The sequence below is a fragment of the Pyrus communis genome, chromosome 9, assembly GCF_041283825.1.
Source record: "Pyrus communis isolate YQ-2024b chromosome 9, ASM4128382v1, whole genome shotgun sequence".
NCBI lineage: Eukaryota > Viridiplantae > Streptophyta > Magnoliopsida > Rosales > Rosaceae > Pyrus > Pyrus communis.
The window spans coordinates 24,015,576-24,041,009 of record NC_142573.1 but is presented as its reverse complement, the minus strand read 5'-3'; the positions used below and the strand labels follow the sequence as shown (position 1 = coordinate 24,041,009).

The 25,434-nt window shown below is 38.3% G+C and overlaps 5 protein-coding genes and 1 non-coding gene across 8 annotated transcripts; 4 read left to right on the top strand and 2 right to left on the bottom strand.

Moving 5' to 3' along the window:
* Nucleotides 1–619: 619 nt before the first annotated feature.
* On the bottom strand, nucleotides 620–2,150 carry LOC137739973 (uncharacterized). 3 transcript variants are annotated; one of them, XM_068479742.2, is made up of 2 exons: nucleotides 1,431–2,150; nucleotides 620–1,194 (listed from the first exon to the last, which is right to left on the bottom strand). In XM_068479742.2, exon 1 carries the CDS (start codon nucleotides 1,967–1,969, stop codon nucleotides 1,457–1,459), a length of 513 nt encoding a protein of 170 aa, XP_068335843.1. In that variant the 5' UTR covers nucleotides 1,970–2,150; the 3' UTR covers nucleotides 620–1,194; nucleotides 1,431–1,456. The 3 variants fall into 3 exon arrangements, with proteins under 3 accessions (XP_068335843.1, XP_068335844.1, XP_068335842.1); XM_068479743.2 differs by having other exon boundaries at nucleotides 620–1,116; XM_068479741.2 differs by having other exon boundaries at nucleotides 620–1,072; nucleotides 1,431–2,147.
* A 968-nt stretch (nucleotides 2,151–3,118) lies between these two features.
* On the top strand, nucleotides 3,119–3,616 carry LOC137740719 (uncharacterized). Its single transcript, XM_068480542.2, has one exon. The coding sequence runs from the start codon at nucleotides 3,119–3,121 to the stop codon at nucleotides 3,614–3,616; it is 498 nt and encodes a 165-aa protein (XP_068336643.2).
* Nucleotides 3,617–10,151: 6,535 nt separating this feature from the next.
* On the top strand, nucleotides 10,152–15,920 carry LOC137739573 (putative serine/threonine-protein kinase At1g54610). Its single transcript, XM_068479194.2, has 8 exons — nucleotides 10,152–11,476; nucleotides 11,732–12,016; nucleotides 12,165–12,482; nucleotides 13,027–13,254; nucleotides 13,556–13,656; nucleotides 13,740–13,848; nucleotides 14,773–15,246; nucleotides 15,382–15,920. Exons 1-8 carry the CDS (start codon nucleotides 11,057–11,059, stop codon nucleotides 15,577–15,579), a joined length of 2,133 nt encoding a protein of 710 aa, XP_068335295.2. The 5' UTR covers nucleotides 10,152–11,056; the 3' UTR covers nucleotides 15,580–15,920.
* A 1,447-nt stretch (nucleotides 15,921–17,367) lies between these two features.
* LOC137740268 (putative L-type lectin-domain containing receptor kinase VII.2) lies at nucleotides 17,368–19,725 on the top strand. The gene has a single exon (XM_068480117.2). It carries the CDS (start codon nucleotides 17,505–17,507, stop codon nucleotides 19,617–19,619), a length of 2,115 nt encoding a protein of 704 aa, XP_068336218.2. The 5' UTR covers nucleotides 17,368–17,504; the 3' UTR covers nucleotides 19,620–19,725.
* Nucleotides 19,726–19,834: 109 nt separating this feature from the next.
* Nucleotides 19,835–20,674, bottom strand: LOC137740718 (polyubiquitin-like). Its single transcript, XM_068480541.2, has one exon. The coding sequence runs from the start codon at nucleotides 20,672–20,674 to the stop codon at nucleotides 19,901–19,903; it is 774 nt and encodes a 257-aa protein (XP_068336642.2). The 3' UTR covers nucleotides 19,835–19,900.
* Nucleotides 20,675–21,587: 913 nt separating this feature from the next.
* TRNAG-GCC (transfer RNA glycine (anticodon GCC)) lies at nucleotides 21,588–21,658 on the top strand. Its single transcript has one exon. It is a non-coding gene; the product is annotated as a tRNA-Gly (tRNA).
* The last annotated feature ends 3,776 nt before the right edge of the window (nucleotides 21,659–25,434 follow it).

Here is a 25,434-nt window from a genome sequence, read left to right as displayed (position 1 = left end):
TTTCTATATATAAAGAAAAATATACTTAGCAAAACAGTGAGACTTTCGGAGTATCAATAACAACACTCAAAATTTAAGATATATAATAAGGTGAGGCTCAAGGCACATCCATCGTTCGCCTTGCCTCTGGACAGCCTCTACGAACACAAAGGGTGAAGTTTGTACTTGTATGATTACAGTGAATTGTTTTTTTTACTGGACAAGTGTTCAACTACGTTTCACCAAGTGATAGAGTTTTTACCTTGTTGAATTGGATTCTAGTTTCATATATTTCCACAAATACTTCGATTTTCTTTTCCACTAATTATCGATTCGGTAGTAACCTCTCGGTAATCGGTCGGTCCAGTTTTACCGGAATCAAACAGTAAACAAGCAGAGACTGCTGGTTACCGTGTAGCCTGTATTCAACTCCACCTCCTCCTCAAACCAGTCTTATACGACTGGCTTGGTTAAGTTTGGAGAAGCTTGTAAGTTATAAACCTTTAAAGGGAAGAAAGAAACAACAAACTTCCATCGTCCAAAAATCTTAAATAAAAAACAACGGAATACCGCTTAGTGTAGATTAAGGTCTTCTTCTTCAACTCATTGTGTCCCAGTTCACACGCTCACGACACTAGAGTTAAACACAATGCATCCATTACATGTACCTTGCTTTCGAAATATTTTTCGAACTTGTGCCTTCATACATTTGCTTCCTTCCACAATCAATTTTTTTTTTTTTTTTTTGGGTTTCATAAGATCAAAAGTGGTTTACAAAAAAGGCAGAGATGACTGCCATATTACTGGGATACATTCTCCTCATCAAGTGTCTACAACAAAAATAGGAGGATTACCAGAACATACACAAATGTAATCTACACTAAGACCATAACGTGCCGAACGATGCACTAAATTGTTGGCTTGGCGACGGATACGGGTACAAGTAACTTCAGTGATTGTCGGGAGCAAGGACTTCGTGTCTTCGATAATCTGCCCCATCGGATACAGGTTAACCAATGGGTCCTCAACGCCAAAACAATCTCAAGTGAATCACATTCAATCGAAAAGGTCCTCTAATCGCCATGGCTTCCACCTGCAACGGAGAGAAGACATCTTGAAAATTTCTGCACATTGCGGCTGCAAAAACCCCGGCATCATCACGCACAATAACACTGACACCTCCAATTCTGTGTTATATATTTGGCCATAAAGTTGCTAAATTTGGGAAGGATATATGATACAGACACACACACACACACACACACACACACACACAAACACACCAAATAACAGTCAGATACCAAACTAAAATCAAAACACAGGGAGGGAGTCAGAGATTTTTACCCTTTCTAATCTGATATGTTGAAAGTAAAATAATAAAAATAGCATACAAAGTTACAAAACAATGGCTTCAAATTGGGGGAGAAGATAGGGAAAGCAGAAAACTTTACCAAAATCCAAAACCCCAACAACCAAATCAGTCAATCACCTCATTCCCATTCCTCCTAAAAAGTGCAAAATACCCCAAAACAGCACAACCAGCAGCCACCAAGTTCCCCTCCTTCAACAAAATCCTCATCACAATCCCAACAATCTCTCTCGTAATCTTCCTCCCTTCCACCACCAACGCCCTCCTCGGCTTCCCGAAGAAGGCCAGCAGAACCACGATGGCGATCCACGTCACTAGAGTGGCCGGAACCATCACTGCAAGCGCCGCGAACATCGAAAGCAGCCCGAAAACCACCCCCAGAAGCACCGAGGCGTAAAGGGCAGGCCATCCGTACGATGACGAAGACGATTGGGGTTGCAATTCGTACCAGGAGAGCAAGGATTTGAGGAAGTTCCATGAAGAAGTAAGGAGGATGGCGTATACTAGCACGAACATACATACCCATGTTCTCCTTTTGCTCATAATTCTCAGAATCACCGAGTAGCATGATGATGGCGGTGGAGGTGTTTCTTGCTCTACTTCTGCGGTGGTGTCCGCCATTGAAAGAGGTTGGTATTATTCTGAAAAGCCCTGTGAGTTTTGGGGTGGGTTGGTTTTGGGGATTTTGTTGTGTATCTGAGTCAATCGGAATCGGAGAGTTGATGATGGGGTGAGAAAGTGGATTGACAATTGATACTCGCACTCGAAGAGCGTGGAGTTAACTTCCATACAATCATTGATGCCGTGTGAGGAGAGCATGTAGACGCTCTCCTTTTGGTGTGAATTGCAAAGTTTAAAAGGATTTACATGCCCAAGGCAAGACAGCCTTCATACGAAAAAGCAATTAAACGTTAAATCTTGATTTCTTCTTCAATACACGTGGTGGATTAATAGAATTTTGAGTTCGTTATCAAAACTGTTAATATCATAGCATATTCTGTAAAAATTAATTTTACAAAATATCAATGATAATATTGTTATTGTGTGAATGGTCCACATGAATAGTTTATTACTATCATCGAAAGAAAAATCAGATGGATTATTATTCATATGAAGAAAAACGGATGTATTACTATTCATGCACAGTATTTTACTATTCATTTGAGGAAAGTTTGTTAAATGAATAGTGTTTTTACAGTAATCTTTTGCCTATAAGATAAAAGCATACAGAGGAAGGAAGAAGTGAGAAGAAGAAGAAAGAGATGAGAGAAAAACATACAGATTAAATTTGCCTGCTGTTTAACTTCATTGCAATTTTAGGTGGTGCGGTATAATCGCCCACCCTGCTCTGCGTATTTAATTTTCCTGCTACTTGAGTGGTGTGGAATAATCGCTCATTCTATGTTACATTATTTCAATGAGAATGGTGCGGTACAATTGTCCTCCTTATTCACCCTGAAAATCTCGAGCCAGAAATTTCGAGTACTTATCATTTTGGCTTGAAGATCAAAATGAAAAATTTGTAAGAACCAGAAGTTCTAACATCATATTCCTCCAGGAATACATATTATTGCAAGTTCTTACATATCTCATTTTCTTTCAGAAAAGAAAATGACGAACTTGGCGAAGCTTGAATTTGCTGCCTTGGATATTACCGGAAAGAATTACCTGATCTGGGTACTAGATACCAAAATCCATCTGGAAGCAGGGAATCTTGGAGATACCATCAGGGAAGAGAGCAGCTTATCCTCTTAAGATCGGACAAAGACCATGATTTTCATTCGTTGCCATCTTGATGAGGCGCTAAAGAGCGAATACTTAAAGGTTGAAGATCCGTTAGCTCTCTGGAATGCCTTGAGAAACAGATACAATCACCAGACAACGATGATTCTTCCAAGGGCCCGCTATGAGTGGACTCATTTGAGGATCCATAACTTCAAGTCAGTGGCAGAGTACAATTCTGCGTTGTTCAGAATTGCCTCTCAGATGAAGCTTTGTGGGGATACTATTACTGAGGAACATATGCCGGAAAAGACTTTCAGCACATTTCATGCCTCTAACGTGCTCCTGCAGCAGCAACAGTATATAGCACGAGGCTACACTGAATATAACCAGCTGATATCTGTGCTCTTAGTAGCTGAACATAACAATGAGCTCCTAATGAAAAACCATCATTCTCGACCTACTGGATTTGCACCATTCCCAGAAGTGAATGCTACTTCCCTCGAAATGAACACCACATCCTTTGGTGGTGATAATCATAAATGAGGACGTGGCCACAAGCGAGGTCGGTGGAACAGGAAATGTAAGAACCATGAAGTTCAATTTCACAACCAGGTTCCTAGGCATAATTCAGGCCCGAGCTTCAAAAATGTGAATCGCCACAAAGGCAAAACTCATATGAACAATGCTCCTAGGAACTCTGAATGAGCCTGCCATAGGTGTAGTGGCAATATGCATTGGGCGCGTACTTGTCGTACCCCAAAACATCTGGTGCATCTGTATCAAGCCTCCCTCAAGGAGAAGGGTGTCGAGACCAATTTTCTCGACTAGGTAGACCAATGGATATACCTGATCCAGTGTTTGACTTATCAGGGTAGTTGAACACAACCCACCTAGATGTTCCAGACTTTATTGTGGAAAGGGGAAATGAAGTATACTGGTTCGATTGAATCATTGATGTACTTTTATTATGCTGAACTTGTAGTTTAAAAGCATTTCAGATTCAATAAAAGTGGTATGTAAATTTCTTGTTACAACTTGCTTTTAACTCTGATTATCTTACTCATAGAGCATGGATAAAAATTGTGGTTAATCTTAGAACATGAGAAATGGATGAGATATTTGTCTTGCAGACAGCGTAACCACACATACAATACTTCGTGATCGAAAGTATTTCTCAAGCTTAATACTTACAAGGGTAAGGGTAACAACAATATCAGGACCTTTAGATGTAATTGAAGGCTCGGGGAAAGCCCAGATTATGTTACCAAATGGGACAATATTGTCCATACAGAATGCATTGTATGCTACTCGATCTACTCGAAATTTGTTGAGTTTCGAAGACATACGCTTAAATGGATAACACATTGAAACGAAAAGTGCAGAAAATGTTGAGTATCTATGCATTACCTCTAATGATACCCAGAAGCGTACATTGGAGAAGTTGCGTGGTTTATCGAGTGGATTGTATTATACATACATAAGGACAATTGAATCACAAACTGTCATGAACCAAAAGTTCATTGATTCAAAGGTTTACATGCTTTGGCATGACCGTCTGGGTCATCCAGGATCCACCATGATGCGTATGATCATTACTAACTCTAATGGACATCCATTAGTGAGCAGACACATTGCTATCTCAAATGATAACCCTTGCAAAGCTTGTTCTCAAGGGAAGTTGGTAATTAGACCATCACAACTAAAGGTTGATGCTGAATCCCCATCATTTCTACAAAGAATTCAAGGGGATATTTGCGGGCCTATTCAACCATCATGTGGATCATTTCGATATTTTATGGTTTTGGTTGATGCATCTACCCGATGGTTACATGTTTGTCTCTTGTCTACTCGGAATGTAGCCTTTGCGAGACTTCTTGCTCAAATAATTAAGTTACGAGCACAGTTATTAGATTATCCCATTAAGTCAATCCGATTTGATAATGCTGATGAATTTACGTCTCAAACCTTTGATGATTATTGCATGACATTGGGCATTAATGTTGAACACCCTGTTCCTCATGTCCATACAAAAAATGGTTTAGCAGAAGCAATGATCAAGCGGCTTCAGTTAATAGCTCACACTCTGCTTATGAAAACCAAATTACCAGTTTCTGAATGGGGATCTTACATGCTGCATCATTGGTTCGATTGAGACCTATAGCCAACCATCAATACTCTTCAGTACAACTCGTGTTTGGACATTAACCAAACATTTCACATTTATGAGTTTTTGGTTGTGCTGTTTATGTGCCTATTGCACCGCCACAACGCATTAAAATGGGACCTCAGCATAGACTGGGAATTTACGTGGGTTTTGATTCACCATCTATCATTAGATATTTGGAACTCCTGACAGGTGATATGTTTACAGCTTGTTTTGCTGATTGTCGCTTTGATGAGACAGTCTTCCCGTCGTTTGGGGGAGAAAAGACCATTCCAGAAGAACGGAAAGAGCTGACATGGGTTGTTCCCATCTTGTCTCATTTTGATCCTCGCAACATTCAATGTGAAAATGAAGTGAGAAAGATCGTTCATCTTCAAAGTATTGCCAATCAAATGCCAGATGCATTTAATGATGCTATGAAAGTGACAAAATCACATATACCAGTTGCAAATGTACCTGCAAGAATTGATGTCCCTGTTGGACAAAATAAAGTGGCAGCGAATGATTCATCTGGTGCACGCCTGAAGCGTGGTAGACCCCAAGTTCAAAAGATTTAGCCCCTCGAAAGAGAAAGTCGAGGGTATAGCTGAATCCAAATGAAATCATTCAGGAAGATAAAATGAATGATAAATCCATAATTCATGATTCTGGATTTCCAGAAAAAGAAAATGTCATTGATGAGACACATGTCCTTGAAGAGACAGAAGTACATGAAAGCAAAGAAATCTCCGTAAATTATGCATGTACAAATGAATTGTGGGATCGGAATGAAATAATCATCGATGATATCTTCGTATTCGCAGTAGCCGCTGAAATCATCTTAAGTGATGATATTGAGCCCCGCTCTGTTGATGAATGCAAACAGAGACAGGATTGGCCTAAGCGGAAAGGCGGAATGTTTTTGGACCAGTTGTCCAAACCCCGCCTAGTGTAAACCTTGTGGGTTACAAATGGGTATTCACAAGGAAACGCAATGAGAAAAACGAGATTGCAAGATTCAAAGTATGACTCGTTGCACAAGGCTTTTCTCAAAGACCTATAATTGATTATGAGGAGACATACTCTCCTGTAATGGACGCAATTACGTTCCGTTACTTAATAAGTTTAGTGGTTTAAGAAAGACTTGACATGCGACTTATGGATGTCATCACTGCGTATCTATATGGAGAATTAGATATTGACATATATATGAAAGTCCCAGAAGGACTTAAGTTGCCTGAAACAAGTAATAAACTATGAGGTATGCTCTCGATCAAATTAAGGCGATCATTGTATGGGCTAAAACAATTTGGATGAATGTGATATAATCTTCTCAATGAGTATTTGATCAAAGAAGGGTATATCAACAATATCATTTGCCCTTGTGTGTTCATTAAGAAATCCAATTCTGGATTCGCTATAGTGGCAGTATATGTTGATGATATGAATCTAGTTGGAACTCCTGAAGAGCTCAATAAAACTGCTGAATATCTGAAAAGTGAATTTGAAATGAAAGACCTTGGAAAAACAAAATATTGTCTCGGCCTGCAGATCGAGCATTGTGCTAGTGAAATTTTGGTCCACCAATCAGCTTACATTGAAAAAATTCTGAAGCGATTTGGTATGGACAAGGCTTATCCACTCAGCACACTAGTGGTCGTTCGTTCTTTGGACATTAAGAAAGATCCATTCCGTCCAAAAGAAGATGATGAATTGGTCATTGGTCCAGAAGTACCATATCTGAGTGCAGTAGGTGCTTTGTTGTATTTAGCACAATGTACTAGACCATATATAGCTTTTTCAGTTAACTTGTTAGCAAGGTATAGCTCTGCTCCAACAATTCGCCATTGGAAGGGTATCAAAGATGTATTGCGATATCTTCGTGGGACAACAGACATGGATCTCTTCTACTCAAAGAACTCCACAAATGACCAGGTCCTTATTGGATATGCAGATGCTGGTTTTCTCCCTGATCCATATAAAGCCCGTTCACAAACTGGATATGTGTTTAAGAATGGAGATACGACAATCTCAAGGCGCTCAACCAAGCAAACATTAGTTGCTACATCTTCAAATCATTCAGAAATACTTGCTTTACATGCAGCAAGTCGTGAATGTTCTTGGTTAATATCAATGATCCATTATATCCGGAATTCATGTAGTCTAACTTCGAAGACAGACAATCCAATTGTCATTTATGAAGATAATCCAGCCTGTGCTGCCCAAATGAAGGAAGGATTCATCAAGGGTGATAAGACTAAGCACATATCTCTAAAGTTTTTCAGTGTACATAAGCTTCAGAAGGCTAAAGTTATTGAAGTCAAACAAATCTGTTCGAATGAAAATCTGGCAGACTTGTTCACCAATTCTCTACCAAAGTGCAAGTTTCCGAAGTTAGTGCAAAGTATCGGATTACGTCGACTTACCAAACAGCTAAATTTGGAGAATGCGGAATCAGGGCGAGATATATATCGGGGGGAGTATCCATGATACATGCTTGTTGTACTCTTTTTCATTCGATTAGGATTTTTCCCACTGGGTTTTCCTTATCAAGGTTTTAACGAGGCAACATAAGCATACTTGACACTATATCAACGATCCAGGAAAAGTTGTACTCTTTTTCCTTCGCTATGGTTTTTTCCCACTGGGTTTTTCCAAGCAAGGTTTTAACGAGGCAACTCATATTGATATGTGAGCATCCAAAGGGGAGTGTTGAAAAGATTGGTGGGTAATGAATGCCCACAGTACATTGGTAGAAGTTTTCAATGCCCATGCAAAGTAAAATTGAATTTGTAAATGCATGGAGGTTGTATTGTCAAAGGAAGTGTTGTAAACTTCAATGTGCAGTTAATGCATCAGTTTGGAGTTGCTCTATAAATAGAGCACTCCGTATGCTTTCAAGTGACAGAAAAATATAAAAGAAGAGAACGAGAGAAAATGTCAATAACATCATCTATTCCTCTGTCTTTTATTTGTTATCCTCTTGTGCTATAGTTTTAGTGTGACATTTTATATCTACCTCATACCTACCATTAAAAGGTTATCTCTCTAATTTTGACCTATTTATAACAGTTATGTTATTATCTCATATTTAATCTAGATTTATAAAAAAACTAGCCTTGTGCCACAAGCCTATGAATGTGGCACTTGGGTCTTTTGACTTTTTTTTTTTTTTTTTTTTTTTGAATTTATATGTGTTTACAAGAATTTATTTTTTATTTTTTATTCAAATGATATTATTTATACTAAATAAAAATAAAAATAGATATTTGACTAACTACTCCTCGTGTAAGTTAGTTTCGATTTGAATTTTTACAGTTTTATCCTTTCTTAATTAAATTGTATTCATTAAATTTTTTTTTTTTTTTTTTTTTTTTTAAAGAGTGGGCCATTTTTTTATATTATGAAAGCTTCACCATTTGCATTCTTACTTTAAATTAGCTGGTGGACATTGGGTGGGTTGGTCAGGTTGGACTTCAACCGTGACATTATTAAACCCATTTTCACCTAAGAAAACGGGCAAACCAATCCACTCAAACCATTTTAAGACGGGTTGGGTTAGACGAGTTCATCGGGTTGTGATTATTTACTTTCTTTCTTATTCCTAAAGTGATTATGAGTGATAAATAATCCAAAATACACGTAATTTTAAACTTAGGGGGCGTTTGTTTGCCCTCACTAACTCGGACTGGACTGGATTGGACTAGCTATTAGTCCAATACTGTGTTTGTTCCATGCTGGGACTAACATTAATGAGACTAAAGGGGACTAGCATGGACAAAACCCTTCACTAAGAGGTCTTAGTGAGACCCCCCAATAACCATGGGACTAGCTAAGACTATCCTCTATTTCTCGTCCTTGTCATGCTCAACGACCACTCCCGACAAACTCCTCGTCATCACCGGTCACCTAGATCAATCATTAACTTCCCGACTCTCTTTTAGATTCATTTCATAACCAACCTTCATATAAAATATACCAAATTGAAGCTGGGAGTGACAAGATTACGATTTTACTTGAATCGAGGCCAAAATGTGGTCGAATGTGGCCGGAAAATGGCCTGGAAGTCTCGGCCTGTTTGGGCTTCTTCAAATCCATGACAAATTCGAGCATGCAAAGCTAAGATCTCGGTCCAGGGATGGTGATGAATTTTTTGGAGGTGCTAACTTCATCCAATTTAATGAGGGTTGGCCAAAAAACACATCGAGAAACCTGCAACTCGTCGGGAAAATTGGAGCCGTGAGGTTCCGTTCGAACAACGCATAGCTAGAGAGGGAGGGAGGACAGAGAAATAGAGACTGGAATCAATAAGGAGTTTGACCAGGAATGAGAAAGAGACATGAATTGAGAGGTCTGAGAGGAAAAAAAGAGGGAGAGGGTGGGACGATGAGAGAAGAGGAAAAGAGTGGGACGGAAATGGTAGGAAAAGATGGAGAAAAAGATAAGATCATAATAAAATATTAATAATTTATATATTAAATAAAATAATATTAGAATTTGTTATTATCCAGCTTCTTAGTCCAATACTGCACCAAACGCTTCACTAAGTTAGTCCAGTTTAGTCTAGTCTAAGCCAGTCCAGCTTAGTCCTTGAAGCTAATCCAGTCCGAGATAGTCCGGCGCAACAAACGCCCCCTTAAATCTTGTGAATTGTTGTAGAATCACTACTTGTTACTTAATATTTGAATTCATCATTTAACTAAACAAGAAGTAAACAAAGTTTGTTTAATAACTATTAAATTTTATGTATATGTGCATTTAATATACATATACATATACATACATATATATATGTATATACATATATAAGAATGATTGATATTCGGAGGTCGATTTCAATCGGTCAATAACACATCAACCTAATCTAGTCCAATTATTGAGCGGGTGGTCAGGTTTCAACTTGAAAATAATTTTTTAAAGTTTACAACCCAGCCTACCCTAACAAATTTTGATTGGGTTGGTCGGGTTGATCGGTAAACCACTAAGCAACCCAATCCTATTATGTATATATAAATAAAACCATAAATTTAAAAAAAAAAAAAAAATTTTCCAAAGGAGCCAAAAAACGCCCATTATTGACACCTTGTGTGTTTGTTTGTTCCGATGTTTTATTCACTTTGAATCTTTGATTGAGTAAGAACTGTTGGATAAGAGGTCTGGAAGAGAAGAGAGAGTAAGTTTTTTGTTGACCAAGCACAGTAGCCGGCCATTGCCGTCTCGCAATATGTTAATCATTTTGTAAGAAATATTTAATTATTTGAATGCGCGTTGAACGATTAACCCAACAATACACCCACAACCCACAAAAGCCTGCTTCTTCTGTTTCTGTACTTTCTTGGTAATTAACCCTCTTTCTTTCTCAATCGTTGCTCAACATATTCTGTATTTATTCATCTCTTGTTTTTTTTTTCAAAATTTCCGTACTTGGTACCGTACTAGTCTAATTGTTATCCATGCCACTGAGCCCAAAGCTTTAGTTTTTCTGGGTTTTTCTTACTTTCTTATTTTTCATCAAAGAATTGGAGATTCTTCTGCAAATTCGTATTTTGAATTGAATTTGGGGATTTGGGTATTGGGTAAATTTGAACGTGTCAAAAGTAGCAATTTTTTGGGGTTTTCTGAGTGTTGTATATTGGGTGAATATTGAATGTTCGTGAGGTGAAGTGGGTAAAGGGTGAATTATGAGTTCTTTGGAAGGTGAATTATGGATAGTTGATTCTTTGGTTTAGATTGTTTGTGATGGAATTAGGTAAAGGAGCGGGTTTTGTGAAGGTTTGGATTGGTTTTGGGTGGTGAATTTTGCTTGTGAAGGAGGGTTTTGTGTTTGTTTCTAGTTCAACATGGGTTTAATATGTACAAAGGCTTCGGCCGTCGAAGATAGCCGGGAAAGCCCACCAAAAAGGGCAGCTTCGAAATCAAGTGGGCACCACTCTGAGCTGAAGGTTTCGCGGTTCAATTCTTCGAAAAGAGAGGAGCCAGTTTGGACTAAAGATAGATTGGGTGGTGGTGGTGATGTCAAAATTATGTTGGTGGATAAGAAAGTCAATGGTTCAATCCGATCATATGATCAGACTAAGAGTAAGAAGATGGACAAGGCCGAGGTTGCTCTTCTTGATCACCCGGGTTCAAGAAGAATTCCCAACGCTACAGTGGCCGAGCAATTAGCGGCAGGATGGCCAGGTTGGCTCGCTGCAGCTGCCCCTGAAGCTATCAATGGATGGATACCACAACGCGCTGACACGTTCGAGAAGTTAAATAAAGTACGTTCAATTCTTTACTTGATACAGTACATGATGTATCTCTTATGTTATTGTATTAGTATAACTAATGCTATTGTTCACGGATAGGGAATAAACTCACAATGATTCGAGAAAAGAAAATTGGGCGGTTTTCTACATGATATGACAATTTTTTCAAGCTACCATGGTTGTGCAGTTAATTACTCTTGTTCATGTTAATAGTGCAGTTCCTGATTCTTTTCTCTTTTTGCATGTTTTGGCATCTCCCTCTTTCAGATTGGCCAAGGAACTTATAGTAGTGTTTACAAGGCTCGCGATGTTATGAAGGATAAATTTGTTGCTCTCAAAAAAGTCAGATTTGATAATCTCGATTCTGAGAGTGTCAAGTTTATGGCAAGAGAAATTCTTTTCTTGCGCAGGCTTGATCACCCTAATATAATAAAGTTGCAAGGATTGATCACAGCACGGTCATCTAGCAGCTTGTACCTTATTTTTGAGTATATGGAACATGATCTTACAGGGCTTGCATCACGCCCAGACATTAAGTTCTCCGAACCTCAGGTAGTTATATCGCTTCTACACTTCTCTTACATTTCTTAATGTAACTCTCTACCATACATCTATGCAAATAAAATAGCCCATTTTTACAGAATGGAAACAATGCCCCTGTAAGATTCCTAATTCTAGTGTTGCTTTTATTTCATTTTAGGTCAAATGTTACATGCAGCAACTTTTAAGTGGTCTTGATCACTGTCATAGCCATGGTGTTTTGCATCGTGACATAAAGGGGTCAAATCTTCTTGTTGACAACAATGGCATCTTGAAAATTGCTGACTTTGGCTTGGCAAGCAATTATGATCCTCGTCACAGTGTTCCATTGACAAGCCGTGTTGTGACTCTTTGGTATCGGCCTCCAGAGCTTTTACTTGGAGCCACTAAATATGGTGTTGCTGTGGATTTATGGAGCACAGGTTGCATACTAGGAGAATTGTATTCTGGAAAGCCCATCCTGCCAGGAAAAACAGAGGTAAGACATTGAGGAATTTTACCCCTTAGAATCCATGCATTGTTGATGCCCTTACGGTCCAGGTTGGATCATTATTGGCTTTGACATGTCTTTGTGAAATTATTACGGATTACATTATCCTGAAATAATAAAGAACTGAGAAAGAGGAGCTCTCTAAGTTCTTGATTTTTATTTCAAAATTGCAGATGATATTTGAGTATATGACTAATTATGCCCAATTCTTTTATTGTTAAAGCTTAATTCATAATTATGTTTATTTGCTTATAATATTTTGAGTTTCTAAATCTTAAACACATAATGTGAGAGAATAGCTAGAGTGCAGTCTTGATGTATCTCGAGGATTTATATGAACCATGGATTTGAGTAGCAAGATTATGTCCTTGGCACGTGTTAGACATATTCTGTGGACTTAGTGTAAGGCATTGGCGACATTTCTTGTTCCTCACAGCTACATTTCTCCTCGCTATTTGTTTGACTTAATGTGAAATTTCTCTGTATATATTCAGATGGTGCCTATTAATTTATGTGTATTTTTTAATTATAGGTTGAACAATTGCATAAAATTTTCAAGCTCTGTGGCTCACCATCCGAGGATTACTGGCGTAAATTGCACTTACGAAATTCAACAATGATCAAGCCTCCTCAACCTTATAGAAGATGCGTGGCAGAGACTTTTAAGGACCTTCCTGCTGCAGCTCTGCAGCTTATGGACATTTTACTTTCTGTTGATCCTGCTGATCGAGGAACTGCTGCAATTGCCCTCAAGAATGAGGTGTGCGCAATTTATTTTCTGGAAACTGCAAAAAGGAAATACATAAAATGGAACCAATGCTGTTTTATAGCTATATATATATATATATATAGATATATATATTCATATTCTATGTATTCCTGAAAGTTTGTGTACCTGATTAGGCTGGGAGAAGGATGTGTGGAACAGAATTAAATTATCTTTCAGAAACTGTCGTTACGATTGTTCCTTTTCCTTTAAAACCTTGAATCTGTTTCATTTAATCATACAAGAGGCCTATGAATTCCTTTCTCTGTTGTAATAATGAATGTTCTTTCAACAGTTCTTCACCACAAAGCCTTTTCCTTGTGATCCTTCAAGTTTGCCCAAGTACCCCCCCAGCAAAGAGATTGATGCCAAATTGCGAGAAGAAGAAGCTAGAAAGTACGTCTTATTGGTAACACATTAATACTTTTCGGACAAAGATGATACAAGGTTAATCTTTAATCTTTATGCATTTTTTTTAGGCAAGGAGCCAGTGGAGGAAGGGGTCAGAAGGAAGACCTTGGCAGGAGAGCACAACCTCCAGCAGTTGCAGGAACAAATGCTAACTCCGAGTCCATTGCGTCAGTGCAGGTAACTGAAAATAAGTTTTATATCTTCGTGTTTAAAGTTGGATTTTGTTTGACATTTAAATGAGCTGCCAGAGACTAAAGTTATTTATAAGTTCGGGTGAAAATTGTAATTGTAATTCTGTATATGAAAGGATATTTGAAAAGGACCATATTTTGGAAATTTATGGATTTTATTTGAAACTTTTATACTCTGCTGTTATGTTATACTATAATCTACTGGTTCAAGCCTCTCGGATGAAAATCTATAGTAATTTCAACACTGCTGGTTGGCTCGTCTTTTGTTTTGAGTATCTTTTACTTCCCCCATGACTCAGATAAGTTAGGCCCCGTTTCATGATGTTTGTAACTTTATATGTTTGGTTTATAGTTTTTCTTTTATGTATATATGGTAAGAGGAGAGAGGGAGGTGAGATTGGAGACACGTGATTAAGAAATGAAGGAATAACTTTCTATATGGTAAGAGGAGAGAGGGAGGTGAGATTAAATCCATAAAGCTAAATCTTTAAAAGAATATTTAGAATTGTTTTTGTTTTTAATTTAATTTTATGTACATCATCACATTGGAGGCTATAAGGTATTAACTTTCTATATTCACTTTAGAATCAAGTAGTTCATATCTGTTTGGAGGAGGAGGAATTTATGAAATGTGTTTCGATATTGTGTGTTAATATTAGGGGAAGGTTCTTACAAAATATTTTGGATTTACATTTTTGTCGAACTTGTGAAGAAATGCTTGCGAATATGTTTTGCAATTTACTTTTGATAACTAAACATATTCACGCGCATGTCAAACTTGTTCATATTTAGGTCTTTATTTTGATAACTGAATTCTCTGCTCTCTGTTCACATACATTGTGATTCTTATAAAAATGCTTCTTCTGCCTCTGTTTATTTCTTTATGATGACATTTGCCCTCCAATTACAGAGAAGACAAGGCCATTCCAACCCAAAGGTCCGAAGTGAAATGTTCAACCCACATAGGGAACAAACTCTTTCTGGGTTTCTGGTTGATCCAACCAAACATTTGCCAAGCGATAAAGATGCTAGAAAAGATTTCACGGAGCACCAGAATAAGAGGACTTCAATTTCAGGACCACTAATCCATGGACCTGGATGGGCTAAGTCTGGAAAGGAACATAATGATTCCTTTTTGAGTTCAAATAGAGCCAACTTGTCGAAATTATCTGGTTTAGTAATGGCTAGGACTGCGTTGTCCGACGACCAACAAGAAAAACCTGGCCCATCAGGACAAGAAACAATGAAGCCCGTAGGCGGATTTCCAGGGTCACTTGATCAGGAGGAATCCGCAAAGAAGCGGGAGCGGATGTATTACACACAGAGAGTTGCCAGTTCTCGTCAGATGGAAGATGAGAATGGCTCTATTAAAGAACCAAATATGGTTAGTTTCGTTTTTCGCAGTAAAGTTGTCAGTTTATGTCACAACTATTGCATACTCTGGATCCTGCCAGTCATTCTCTGATATACTTATCCTAGTTAGCTGAGCCTAAATTCTTCTTCAAATTTCTTTTTGCAGCATGGTCATGGGCCCAGGGGGAACAAAATTTACGTGTCTGGTCCATTACTTATTTCTTCAAACAATATGGATCAGATGCTTAAAGACCATGACCGCCGGATCCAAGAATACGCCCGGCGTGCTCGACTGGAGAAGAGCAGACATGGGACGCAAGTGACAGAAAATTCAACCTTATCCTCTAGACATCGAGCTGGATAAGCTATGAAATTAAACATTTGTATTCCTGGTTGTCTTGGAGCTGGATCCCTGGAACCCCTTGACGTCGTCATATCACACACACTGATACAGATACACAATACAAAGAGAGAGAGATCAAGCTACGCCCTTCGCTGTACAGTGAGTACTTTCTTCGGTCCCATACTATTTTACTCGTTAGTAAATGAGCCATCAGATGGCTAATTTTGAAGAAGTGGCATTTTCATTAGAACATACTTTATGTCCAAGTCCCTCTCGTAGCCATTTGAGGATGAATGCACCAGATTTATTTGTCGTACATACAGTTGAAAAATAATTCTTGCTAACGTAAGTTAGTGTCTCCATTTTCTTCGCTTCGTTGCAACTTATGTGAGTGTTTGCTGTTCTTCACAATGGGGTGAACACGGGTTGAATACTCTTTAACACTTCCGAAGGGTGAGGTGCACTTTTGCCATTCGTATGAAAACATATATGAATGAACAGTTTATATTGATAACATGTTTTAAACAAGGAAAATAAGAAATCTGAAGTATTTTGATAGTGGTATTTTCTTCCAGTGATTATTTCATGTAGAAGTTCTTATTTTGTTTTGTCTCACTTTATCCACTATACTTATCCTCCATGTCCTACGTTATCTTATCGCCATGTCGCACGTTACCCTCATTCTCTCAATTGAGTTGAGAGAAACCGTAGTTTCGCTGACATGACAGGGATTCTTTAGTTTTTTAGCTGTGAATACAAGGATATATTATAAAAACTGAGTTTTAACAACGATTTTTAAGAAATTAAAGTCTTTTATTAGTGTTGCGAACGAGAGAATTTGAGTAATTTTCGCGAGCGTTTTGTTTTAATTTTTTTACCTTGCTATGGTGATATTCGTTGTTTCAGATGTCCTAAATGTGAAAACGGGTTGAAAAATCCAAAGTGAAGAAAAACACAAATGATGAGTGCATGGATCACATTGAGACAAAACAAAGCGTAGAAAATAAAATTAGATTTTCTTTGCCAGCCGTCAGATTTGGTCGACAGTCGACAAGGACATGTTCAAATACATTCCACCCGAAGCTGTGGGCATTTGGCATGACAGTCAACAAGGACATGTTCAAATACATTCCACCCGAAGCTGCGGGCAGCCTCTATCTACGACCACAACCGTGTTAAACATTTTTGACCTGTCTTTGTTTAGAGGTCAAGGATTGTTTGCTCTCTCACTTGGTGCCCTTCTGTTTTGTGTGGTCACGGTTAAGTCATGTCAATATTTTATATTGTTTTTTTTATAAAGATAATAAGACAAAAATAGTAGTAATATAAAATATTAACGTGGTTTAACCGTGACCACACAAATAGGAGAGCACGGGAGGGCAGACAATCCTTGTCCTTGTTTAGAAGTCCCATTTTGACACAAACCTAATTCAACTTTTTAATTCATTTCCTCTTTAATTTAATTTCTCTAATCATTAACATAGCCGAACAAATTAAAATTGTAATAAATTTTTAACGTTGACATCGTTGAACAAAAGTAGTGCGTTAATATCTTTCGAGCAGTTTTATTCTCTTAGATCTTATCTAGCAGCGGAGGAGAATAAATATTCATTCAACTTTTGTTGTTTTACTTTCTTTTGCACCATTGGATTAAGATCGAATAGGAGATGATTCCAATTTCTTGAGACCTTAGGATCTAGGATAAGGGGGAAACACTCGTTCAATTTTCTCATATGATTAAGAAGTGTGAAGTCAAATAACCTACACAAGACTTAAAACGGGGGCCATAACCACGACGACTTTCAAACAGACGAAAAAACATGTTTCGAAGAAGCTAGCTTCTTCCTTCTCATGTTTTTTTTTTTTGTTCGTCTAAAGTCCACTAGAATTATTGAATCCGATATAATTGTTCTTCTTCTCCAAAAATCAATCATTGTCCTTCTCTAATGTCTCCTGCCCCGACGATCATCTCTGTCTTCCTGATTACCACTTGGACCATTTTTCTGATCACAACATTCCCAACTTTCGGCGGCGCCACTACTGAGTTCGTCTTCAACACCAACTTCAACTCCAGCAGCAACCTCAGCCTCTACGGCAGCGCCACCATCCAATCCTCCATCCTCAGCCTCACCAATGACTCCACCACCTTCTCACTGGGACGCGCTTTCTACTCTCACAAAATCCCCACCAAATACGCCAACTCTTCAGAAGCACTTCCTTTCTCCACCTCTTTTATTTTCTCCCTTGCTCCCGTCAAAAACCTCCTTCCCGGCCACGGTTTTGTCTTCCTCTTCTCACCGTTCTCTGGCTTAAGCGGTGCAAGCTCCGCGCAGAACTTGGGTTTTTTAAACTTCTCCAACAACGGCGACCCCAACAACAACATCTTCGGTGTCGAGTTTGATGTCTTCGAAAACCAAGAGTTCCAGGATCCTGATGACAACCATGTTGGTTTGGACATCAACTCCCTTACGTCTAATGCTTCGAGCACCGCAGGGTATTGGAGTGGCAGACTTGATCAAGATTTCAACGAGTTGAAGCTCAACAATGGAATTAACTATCAAGTGTGGATTGATTTTATGGGCTCGAGAATTAACGTGACCATGGCTCGTGCCGGCGTGGCAAAGCCGCGGAGGCCGCTGATAAGTGAGGTGGTGGATCTGTCCCGGGTGCTTTTGGATGAAATGTATGTGGGGTTTTGCGCGGCAACTGGAGCATTGGTCGAGAGCCATAGGATATTGGCTTGGAGCTTTAGCAATTCTAATTTCTCCATCGGCAACGATTTGGTCACTCAGAATTTGCCTTCCTTCGTGGTGTCAGAGAACAAGTCTGTTTTCGGAGTAAAAGGGTTTGTTGTGGGAGTTAGTGTTGGCGGGTTTTTGGTTGCTTGGTGTGTGGTTTTGGTGTGTTTGATTTTGGTGAGGAGGAAGAGGAGAAAGCGAATGAAAGGAGAGGAGGATGTACAGAGAGTTGAAGATTGGGAATTGGAGTACTGGCCTCACCGGATTGATTACAAAGAGATACATACCGCGACAGAGGGATTTTCGGAGAAGAAAGTGATTGGGATTGGAGGGCATGGGAAGGTTTATAAAGGGGTACTAGGAGGAGCAGAAGTAGCAGTGAAAAGAATTCCACTTGAAAGTGAACGTGGCTTGAAAGAGTTCGTGGCAGAGGTTTCGAGTTTGGGAAGACTGAAGCATAGGAATTTGGTAGGACTGAGAGGTTGGTGCAAGAGAGAAAAGGGCAGTCTAATCTTGGTTTATGATTACATGGAAAATGGTAGTTTGGATAAGAGGATATTTGAGTGCAATGAGAGCAACTTGTTGAGTTGGGAAGAGAGAATTAAGGTGTTGAAAGATGTTGCTAGTGGGATTTTGTATTTGCACGAGGGTTGGGAAGCTAAGGTTTTGCATAGAGATATCAAATCAAGCAATGTGCTACTTGATAAGGATATGAATGCTAGGTTAGGAGATTTCGGATTGGCCCGAATGCACCTACACGGGGAAATGACGGGCACAACACAAGTGGTTGGGACGGCAGGGTACATGGCGCCCGAAGTGGTTCGAACTGGAAGAGCCTCAGCTGAGGTTGATGTGTTTGGTTTTGGGATATTGGTACTAGAGGTGGTGTGTGGGCGGAGACCGATAGAGGATGGGAAGCTGGGGTTGGTTGATTGGTGTTGGAGGCTAATGGAGAAGGGAAGGTTGAACGTAGCGCTTGATGATCGGCTCAAGGAAAAGGGTGGATACAGCGTGGAGGACGTCGAGAGGTTACTTCATTTGGGATTGTTGTGTGCATATCCTGAAGCTCATGGGAGGCCAACAATGAGGCAAGTTATGAAGGTGCTTGAAGGAGCAAGTGACGATGATGGCATTGATGGCGATCTGTCTCAAGGGGAAGGAATGCATGTAAATTTGCTGCACAAGATTAGAACAACTCCGATGTGGTCGACTTATCGGTGGAACATGGGAGGGCAGGGACACCCTACATTTGAAGACATGAAAAATTCTTTATCTTCTACATCATCTTTGTTTGGATCAGATATCATTAGAGTTGGTAGATGATTAATTTGAGCTCTCTTTGATATGTTTTTTCTCCTTTTTTTGTGCTCCAACACACATTAGGACTTGTTTGTATTCTTTCTTTTATTAATACAAAATCACTTATTCATTTTCCCCCTAATTTATGTATAAGACAAGCTAACAGATTTGAGTTCAACTTCTAGTAAATTACCATATAACGAACCCCTCTTGTTATGTTTTCCGTGTGACTGTTTTTAAGTGAATCAATTTTCAGTGAAAACAAGCAATACCAAACGCGGCCTAAAACTATATGTTTTTGCATTTCAGCATTCGCTGTGACAAATGGTCCCTTTAAACACATATAGGAAATCTCCATCACCAACACCATGCCACTTGAGGCTGCAATTGTCACGCATGATCCTCTGCTTGTGTATAAACAAGTAATCATCCATTGGCAGAATTTTCCTGCTCAAAAGCAATTGCCTCAACTCATTAACCGTGCTCAAATCCTTCACTTCCAATGGAATCGTTGCCGCATTGAGTAAACTTGACGATGTTTGTACCACTACACTCAACCTTCTTGCCGTCGGCTCATCTCTCAGACGACTCATAGCCTTGAGGAACACAACAATCTCCGAAAATGAATGTATCCCGTACTCACTTAGATTGCGAAAATCTTCGTCTAACTCAATTCCACAGAAGAAGAGCGACATCCTCTTGATCGGGGTACCGTCCATGATATGTATTTTTTCTTTAAGGCTACGGACTGTTTCGGATGCATCAACCTCCATGGGAAGCTGCCTTGCTGAAAACTTGATGGTAATTTGAATTTTACCACTAGAATTATGGTATAAATTCAAAGGAGTTCCGAATCCAGTCCATTTGATGGTGAGGTCAATGGTAGTACCATCAGTGACAATTGGGTAATCTTCCATGTCTAATCCATCTATTAACTCCCAGCCACACACTGCAAGGGTTTGGGAAGCCAAAGGGACACGCAACACTTGTTCTATCTTCCTTTTGATTTCAACAACTGGTTCCTTGACATTCACTTCCATGATAAATTTGTGTCCCCATGAAGTAATGATCACCCTCATCCTGCCCTTTGTCTATATGACTAAGAACACTAAATGTTTAAGGTTTAGGGTTTAGGTTTTAGGTTTTAGGATTTAGCATTCCAGAAACTCAAATCATCGTTCAATGGCTGGGAAATGAGAAATTTTTAAGTTTGGATTTGAGGATGGAGAATCAAATTTAGATGTTAGAGTCATGTCAAAAGGATGAGTATTGATCATACTCTAATCACATATGCATGAGGGCTAAGTTCATTTCGAATTCATTCTCAATTTCGGTCAAATGCTCTCTCTTCCTATCTCTAATTTTTGTTGCTTAAGGAAAAATGTGTAGTTAAATGTGCTTTCCTTTACAGCCTAGCTAGTTCGATTCTTATTTGGTATAGTTTCAATTAGATTAGATACCACTTGAATAAACACAAAGAAAAGGAACATAGAAAGAAAAAAGAAAAAAGAAGTATACTAAGAAAGACTCACCTTTAAGCAATGACGGTCTTACTAACCAAATCACCTATGCTACTATTAGATATTGAGTTAGGCACATGTATCCAACATGCCCCTAAGCGTATTACCATAACCCTTAGCGAGTTTTAAATACAAACTGGTCCTTGCACATATGTTTAGAACGATATTGGTAAAAAAAATTCAACGTGATTTTATTTAAAGGAGTAATGTATTTGTGGTTAGAAAATATTTTCAACACTAGTATTAAGTCAATCGACATTTTGTGATTTTAAGATGAATGACGAGAAATTTGAACAAGTCGTATTGACCTTAATTGGTGAGATAAATTGTTTTCATTCACCTTAATTTTTGTTATTGAATTTATCACCTTAATTGAAGAAGTGAAAATGAAATAATCATCGAGCTATTATTCACCTAAAGCTAAATAACAATATTTGGTCTTATTGGAAACCTAAGAGATGGCTTTCAACAAGCACCAGTGGTCTAGTGGTAGAATAGTACCCTGCCACGGTACAGACCCGGGTTCGATTCCCGGCTGGTGCATTGTTTTATTTTTGTTTTCTTTTGGTTATCCCGTTTAAATTAGAAACCAAACGCGGGCATCCCTGAATTCCGATTTCCGACATTATGGTGTCGGTTATAGAACATTCTGAAAGTTGTGGGTTGTCATTGTTGATGATATGTTTTGTTGTAAATCATCGTCTTGTTTCATTTGCTACCTTGAATTTTCTGGTGTTGTATAGAGTGATTGCGGTTGCTGCTCAAAATGTATGCTCGTTTCATTCGGGTTGTTTGAGTTTTACAAGTACATTGAATGCATCGTGGGAGAACGGAACATGGTTTTAGGACTGTTTCTTCTCACACTGTTAATGTAGGACTTTCAGTTGGAATGTATGCTAGTTTCATGTCTTTTGTAATAACACATCAGGGGTCTTGTTTGGTCTTTAGAATTGGATTGGATTGGATAACTCAGTATATTCGAAGTGTATTGAAGGTAAAGGTAGATGATTCTTTTGAGGGGATTTGAAGTCGATTAGACATTATGGAAACCTATCCCCTTTAATCCTACCATTCTGTGAGGGATTGGAATGGATAAGTTTCCTCCCTAATGCGTGTAATCTGTCAAGTTGGACCCATTTTTTTTCATTTCTTGCTTCAAATACCTTGGAATATAGTGGATTATTCATTCCAATCCAATCCTAGACACCAAACGAGTGCTATATTCGTGAGCGCCCCAGCAGCCACCCATTTAAGTGTATATTAATAAATGTAAGACATATAATCACAAGTAAAGCCAGTCTCTTTTGAGCTTATTGAGTGGTTGGTAATTTATTGCATTTGTTAGATTTTTGGATTTCCGGGCCCACCCTACTCTAACGACATCAATACTGTCCTCAACTTAACCACCTGCCAATCCATCAGGTGTGAGATTTTACTACAAAAAACCTCGGTATTAGTTAGAGTAGGGTAATCCTATTTAAACCCATTGGGTTTCTTTGAACCCACTGATGTGGGATTTAACAGCATTCAACTTCAATAATCATCTGAATGCATGCTTGCTCTGCTAGTTTTGTGCTTGTATTTTCTGAAATTAGTTGGATCCCACCCTAGGCAGCTAGAAGAATTTATTATAGGTGTTTTCGTTAATCATCTAAGAAATGGACCTAGATAGGGCTCGTTTGGTAAAAATGATTGGATTGGAAGGGACTCTCGAAATTCAAGGCATATGGAAGGTAAGATGAAAGTGATTTTTCATTGTGAGAGGATTAGACATGAAGAAAATTTCTCCCATCCAATCCTCCCATTTTAGGGAGTATTGGAATGGATAACTTTTTTTTCTTGATTAATCATCCTCCTGTCTTATCCATTCTAATCCAATCATGTGTACCAAACGAGGGAATATGCGGTTGATGCTTTTGTAGGCGGTAGGATCTGTAGGTGTGCTATGTTACATGTTCATCCATAGCCTCCGTGATAACGCTAAGGTTATGCTGGAGACCGCAGACTGCAGGGAGTCTGGTGTTGGGAATAATCAACAAGCAAGAGGCACACTACATTGCAAATCTGATGACAATGCTTTTGTATATTCCTTGTATGGAATTTAGTGTAGGCCTCAGTCTTGCAAATGCTCGAAAGAATTTTCAGAAATTTTTCTATTTTTCAGCAACTGTTGGTCAAACTTGATTGTGCGCCAATCTTGGTGCACAACATGCTAACTACTGAAATTGATCAACGTCTCTTTCCATGCATTATCTGCAAGTAGCCAAGTTGTATTTTTAATTGTTGCATCTTCGTTCAACATGTTTGTTAAAAAAAAATGCATGTAGCCAAGTTGTATTTTTAATTGTTGCATCTTCGTTCAACATGTTTGTTAAAAAATTGTTTCTTCAATAACATATATTTTACAAATAGTTACAATATAACATGATAAGTCTGAATCTGTCATCGTCTACTCATTCGCGAGCTTCCAAATGTTAAAATAGAGTATGCTCTTCACAGTCAGTTCTTGGATTGATACCTTTGTTTTCCCCTCACTCTTCCCCTTGATTATAAGTTTGTCCCAGGACATCAAATTGTTATTCTTTTGGCACTTTAGTGTAAAAAAAATTTGATGCTTATCTCTGTTTGTTGATGATGTAAGCTTTCCGTTCGTTTCAGATTATCATGGGATTAATTATATCAACTTGCTAAGCGCTCAAAAACAAATTAGGGACAGAATATGGTTTTACAGTTTTTTTTGGTTAGTTTTCATAGGACCTGAATCTACATGGTTAGCATGCTATCTCACTGTAATATTGCAAATTAATGTATGAATCATGATCATCATAACAAGCATTTCGTTATGTAGAAAAGAAAAAAAAGAAGTATTGCCATCTCAAGTTCATAACAAACCGAGATAGATAACCCGACTTTGTTCCTATGCACATTCCAGCATCTCCGTAGTTATTTAAACAAAGGGCATTTTGATTTAAACGATTAACTTTTCTTGTCAATTTGTAGCCGTCGTGTTTGACATTTGTGTGATGAAACATTTGATTTGTTATTAGGAATTCGTTCGTGCTGCTAGGATAACTAATAAGTACTGATAGAGTTCGAAGAAACTAAGGTTACAGATCACTGAGCTTCTAGCTCTAGAAATGTGCAAACACTGTCGATTGTTGAAGGTATTTTGTTGCTTGCTATCGATCAGAGAAGTATTATTAGTGTTGAGTGGATTGCTTGATTACATAATTGGTGTTTTCATTGGTAATAAATTATCAAAAAGTACACGGTGTGAGACCCTTTTTATCCGTAACTGATTTAGAAAAGTGCTATCATTATTGTTTATTAAAGTTTCTTGTAATTAGTATACTGTGTTGTGGAGAGTGCTGACGAAGTAAAAGTACAGAAAAGTGAAGCATGAGGATAAGACAATCCCTCTTCACTTATGATATGTTTCGAGTTCGACATCCTAACTAAAGTAAGCATGTCGCTGCTGAACATTGAGAGACAGATTTGTGTTTCATAGCTTCTCTTAATTAATTTAACAATGAACCTTTCAAAATGATATCGTAAAATAACTAATGTATCACAATGTATCTTCAAATATGACTACTCTGGCTCCAATCTTCGTTAACTAGATCTCGATAATGCATTTTGAATAGACAATTTGTATTACTGAGTTCAATTCAACGATCCACTTGTTTATAGTATGATTTCTCCTAAGTAAACCGCTTTATCTGCATCTAGAAAGCATTAGCACATGATGCACCGATATATTTAGCTCGCTTTTTTTTTACGTATTTTACAATTCCTGCAGCAGGATAAGTTTATTGCAATTTTACTACGTAGGTTTAATCTGCTGATGTGAAGGATATGAATCAGAAGAAACTAATGGTACGTAGGATTTCAATTTTGAAACGAGTATTTTATATATACGAAATTTTGAGAGAATTGTAAGTGAACTGCGAAAATCTCCTGGCCTGGTCGCAGCTTGTCATGTAAATGAGGTTGAAAGCAAAGCCTGTATATGATATGATATGATTTTTTAAGACTTGGGAAAGTAGTTACTTTCAAGCTAAACCATCTTAGAGAGTGAAAGTTAATCTTTTTAATCATTTCTACATCAATTAAATGGGTAAAAAACTTCTTCTTCTTATCATCAGACTTTAGACTTTTGCGTTTTATTATTATCAAGTTTCATGATTGTTCATTAAGTTAATGGAGCCTGTCAATTTCTATCTTTTTTCAATTTTTTAGTGGTAACATTTAATAAACATATGGTGATCACGTAGTGGGGTTTATCCAGAACTTGCATTTACACTTCTTACCCCTCATTA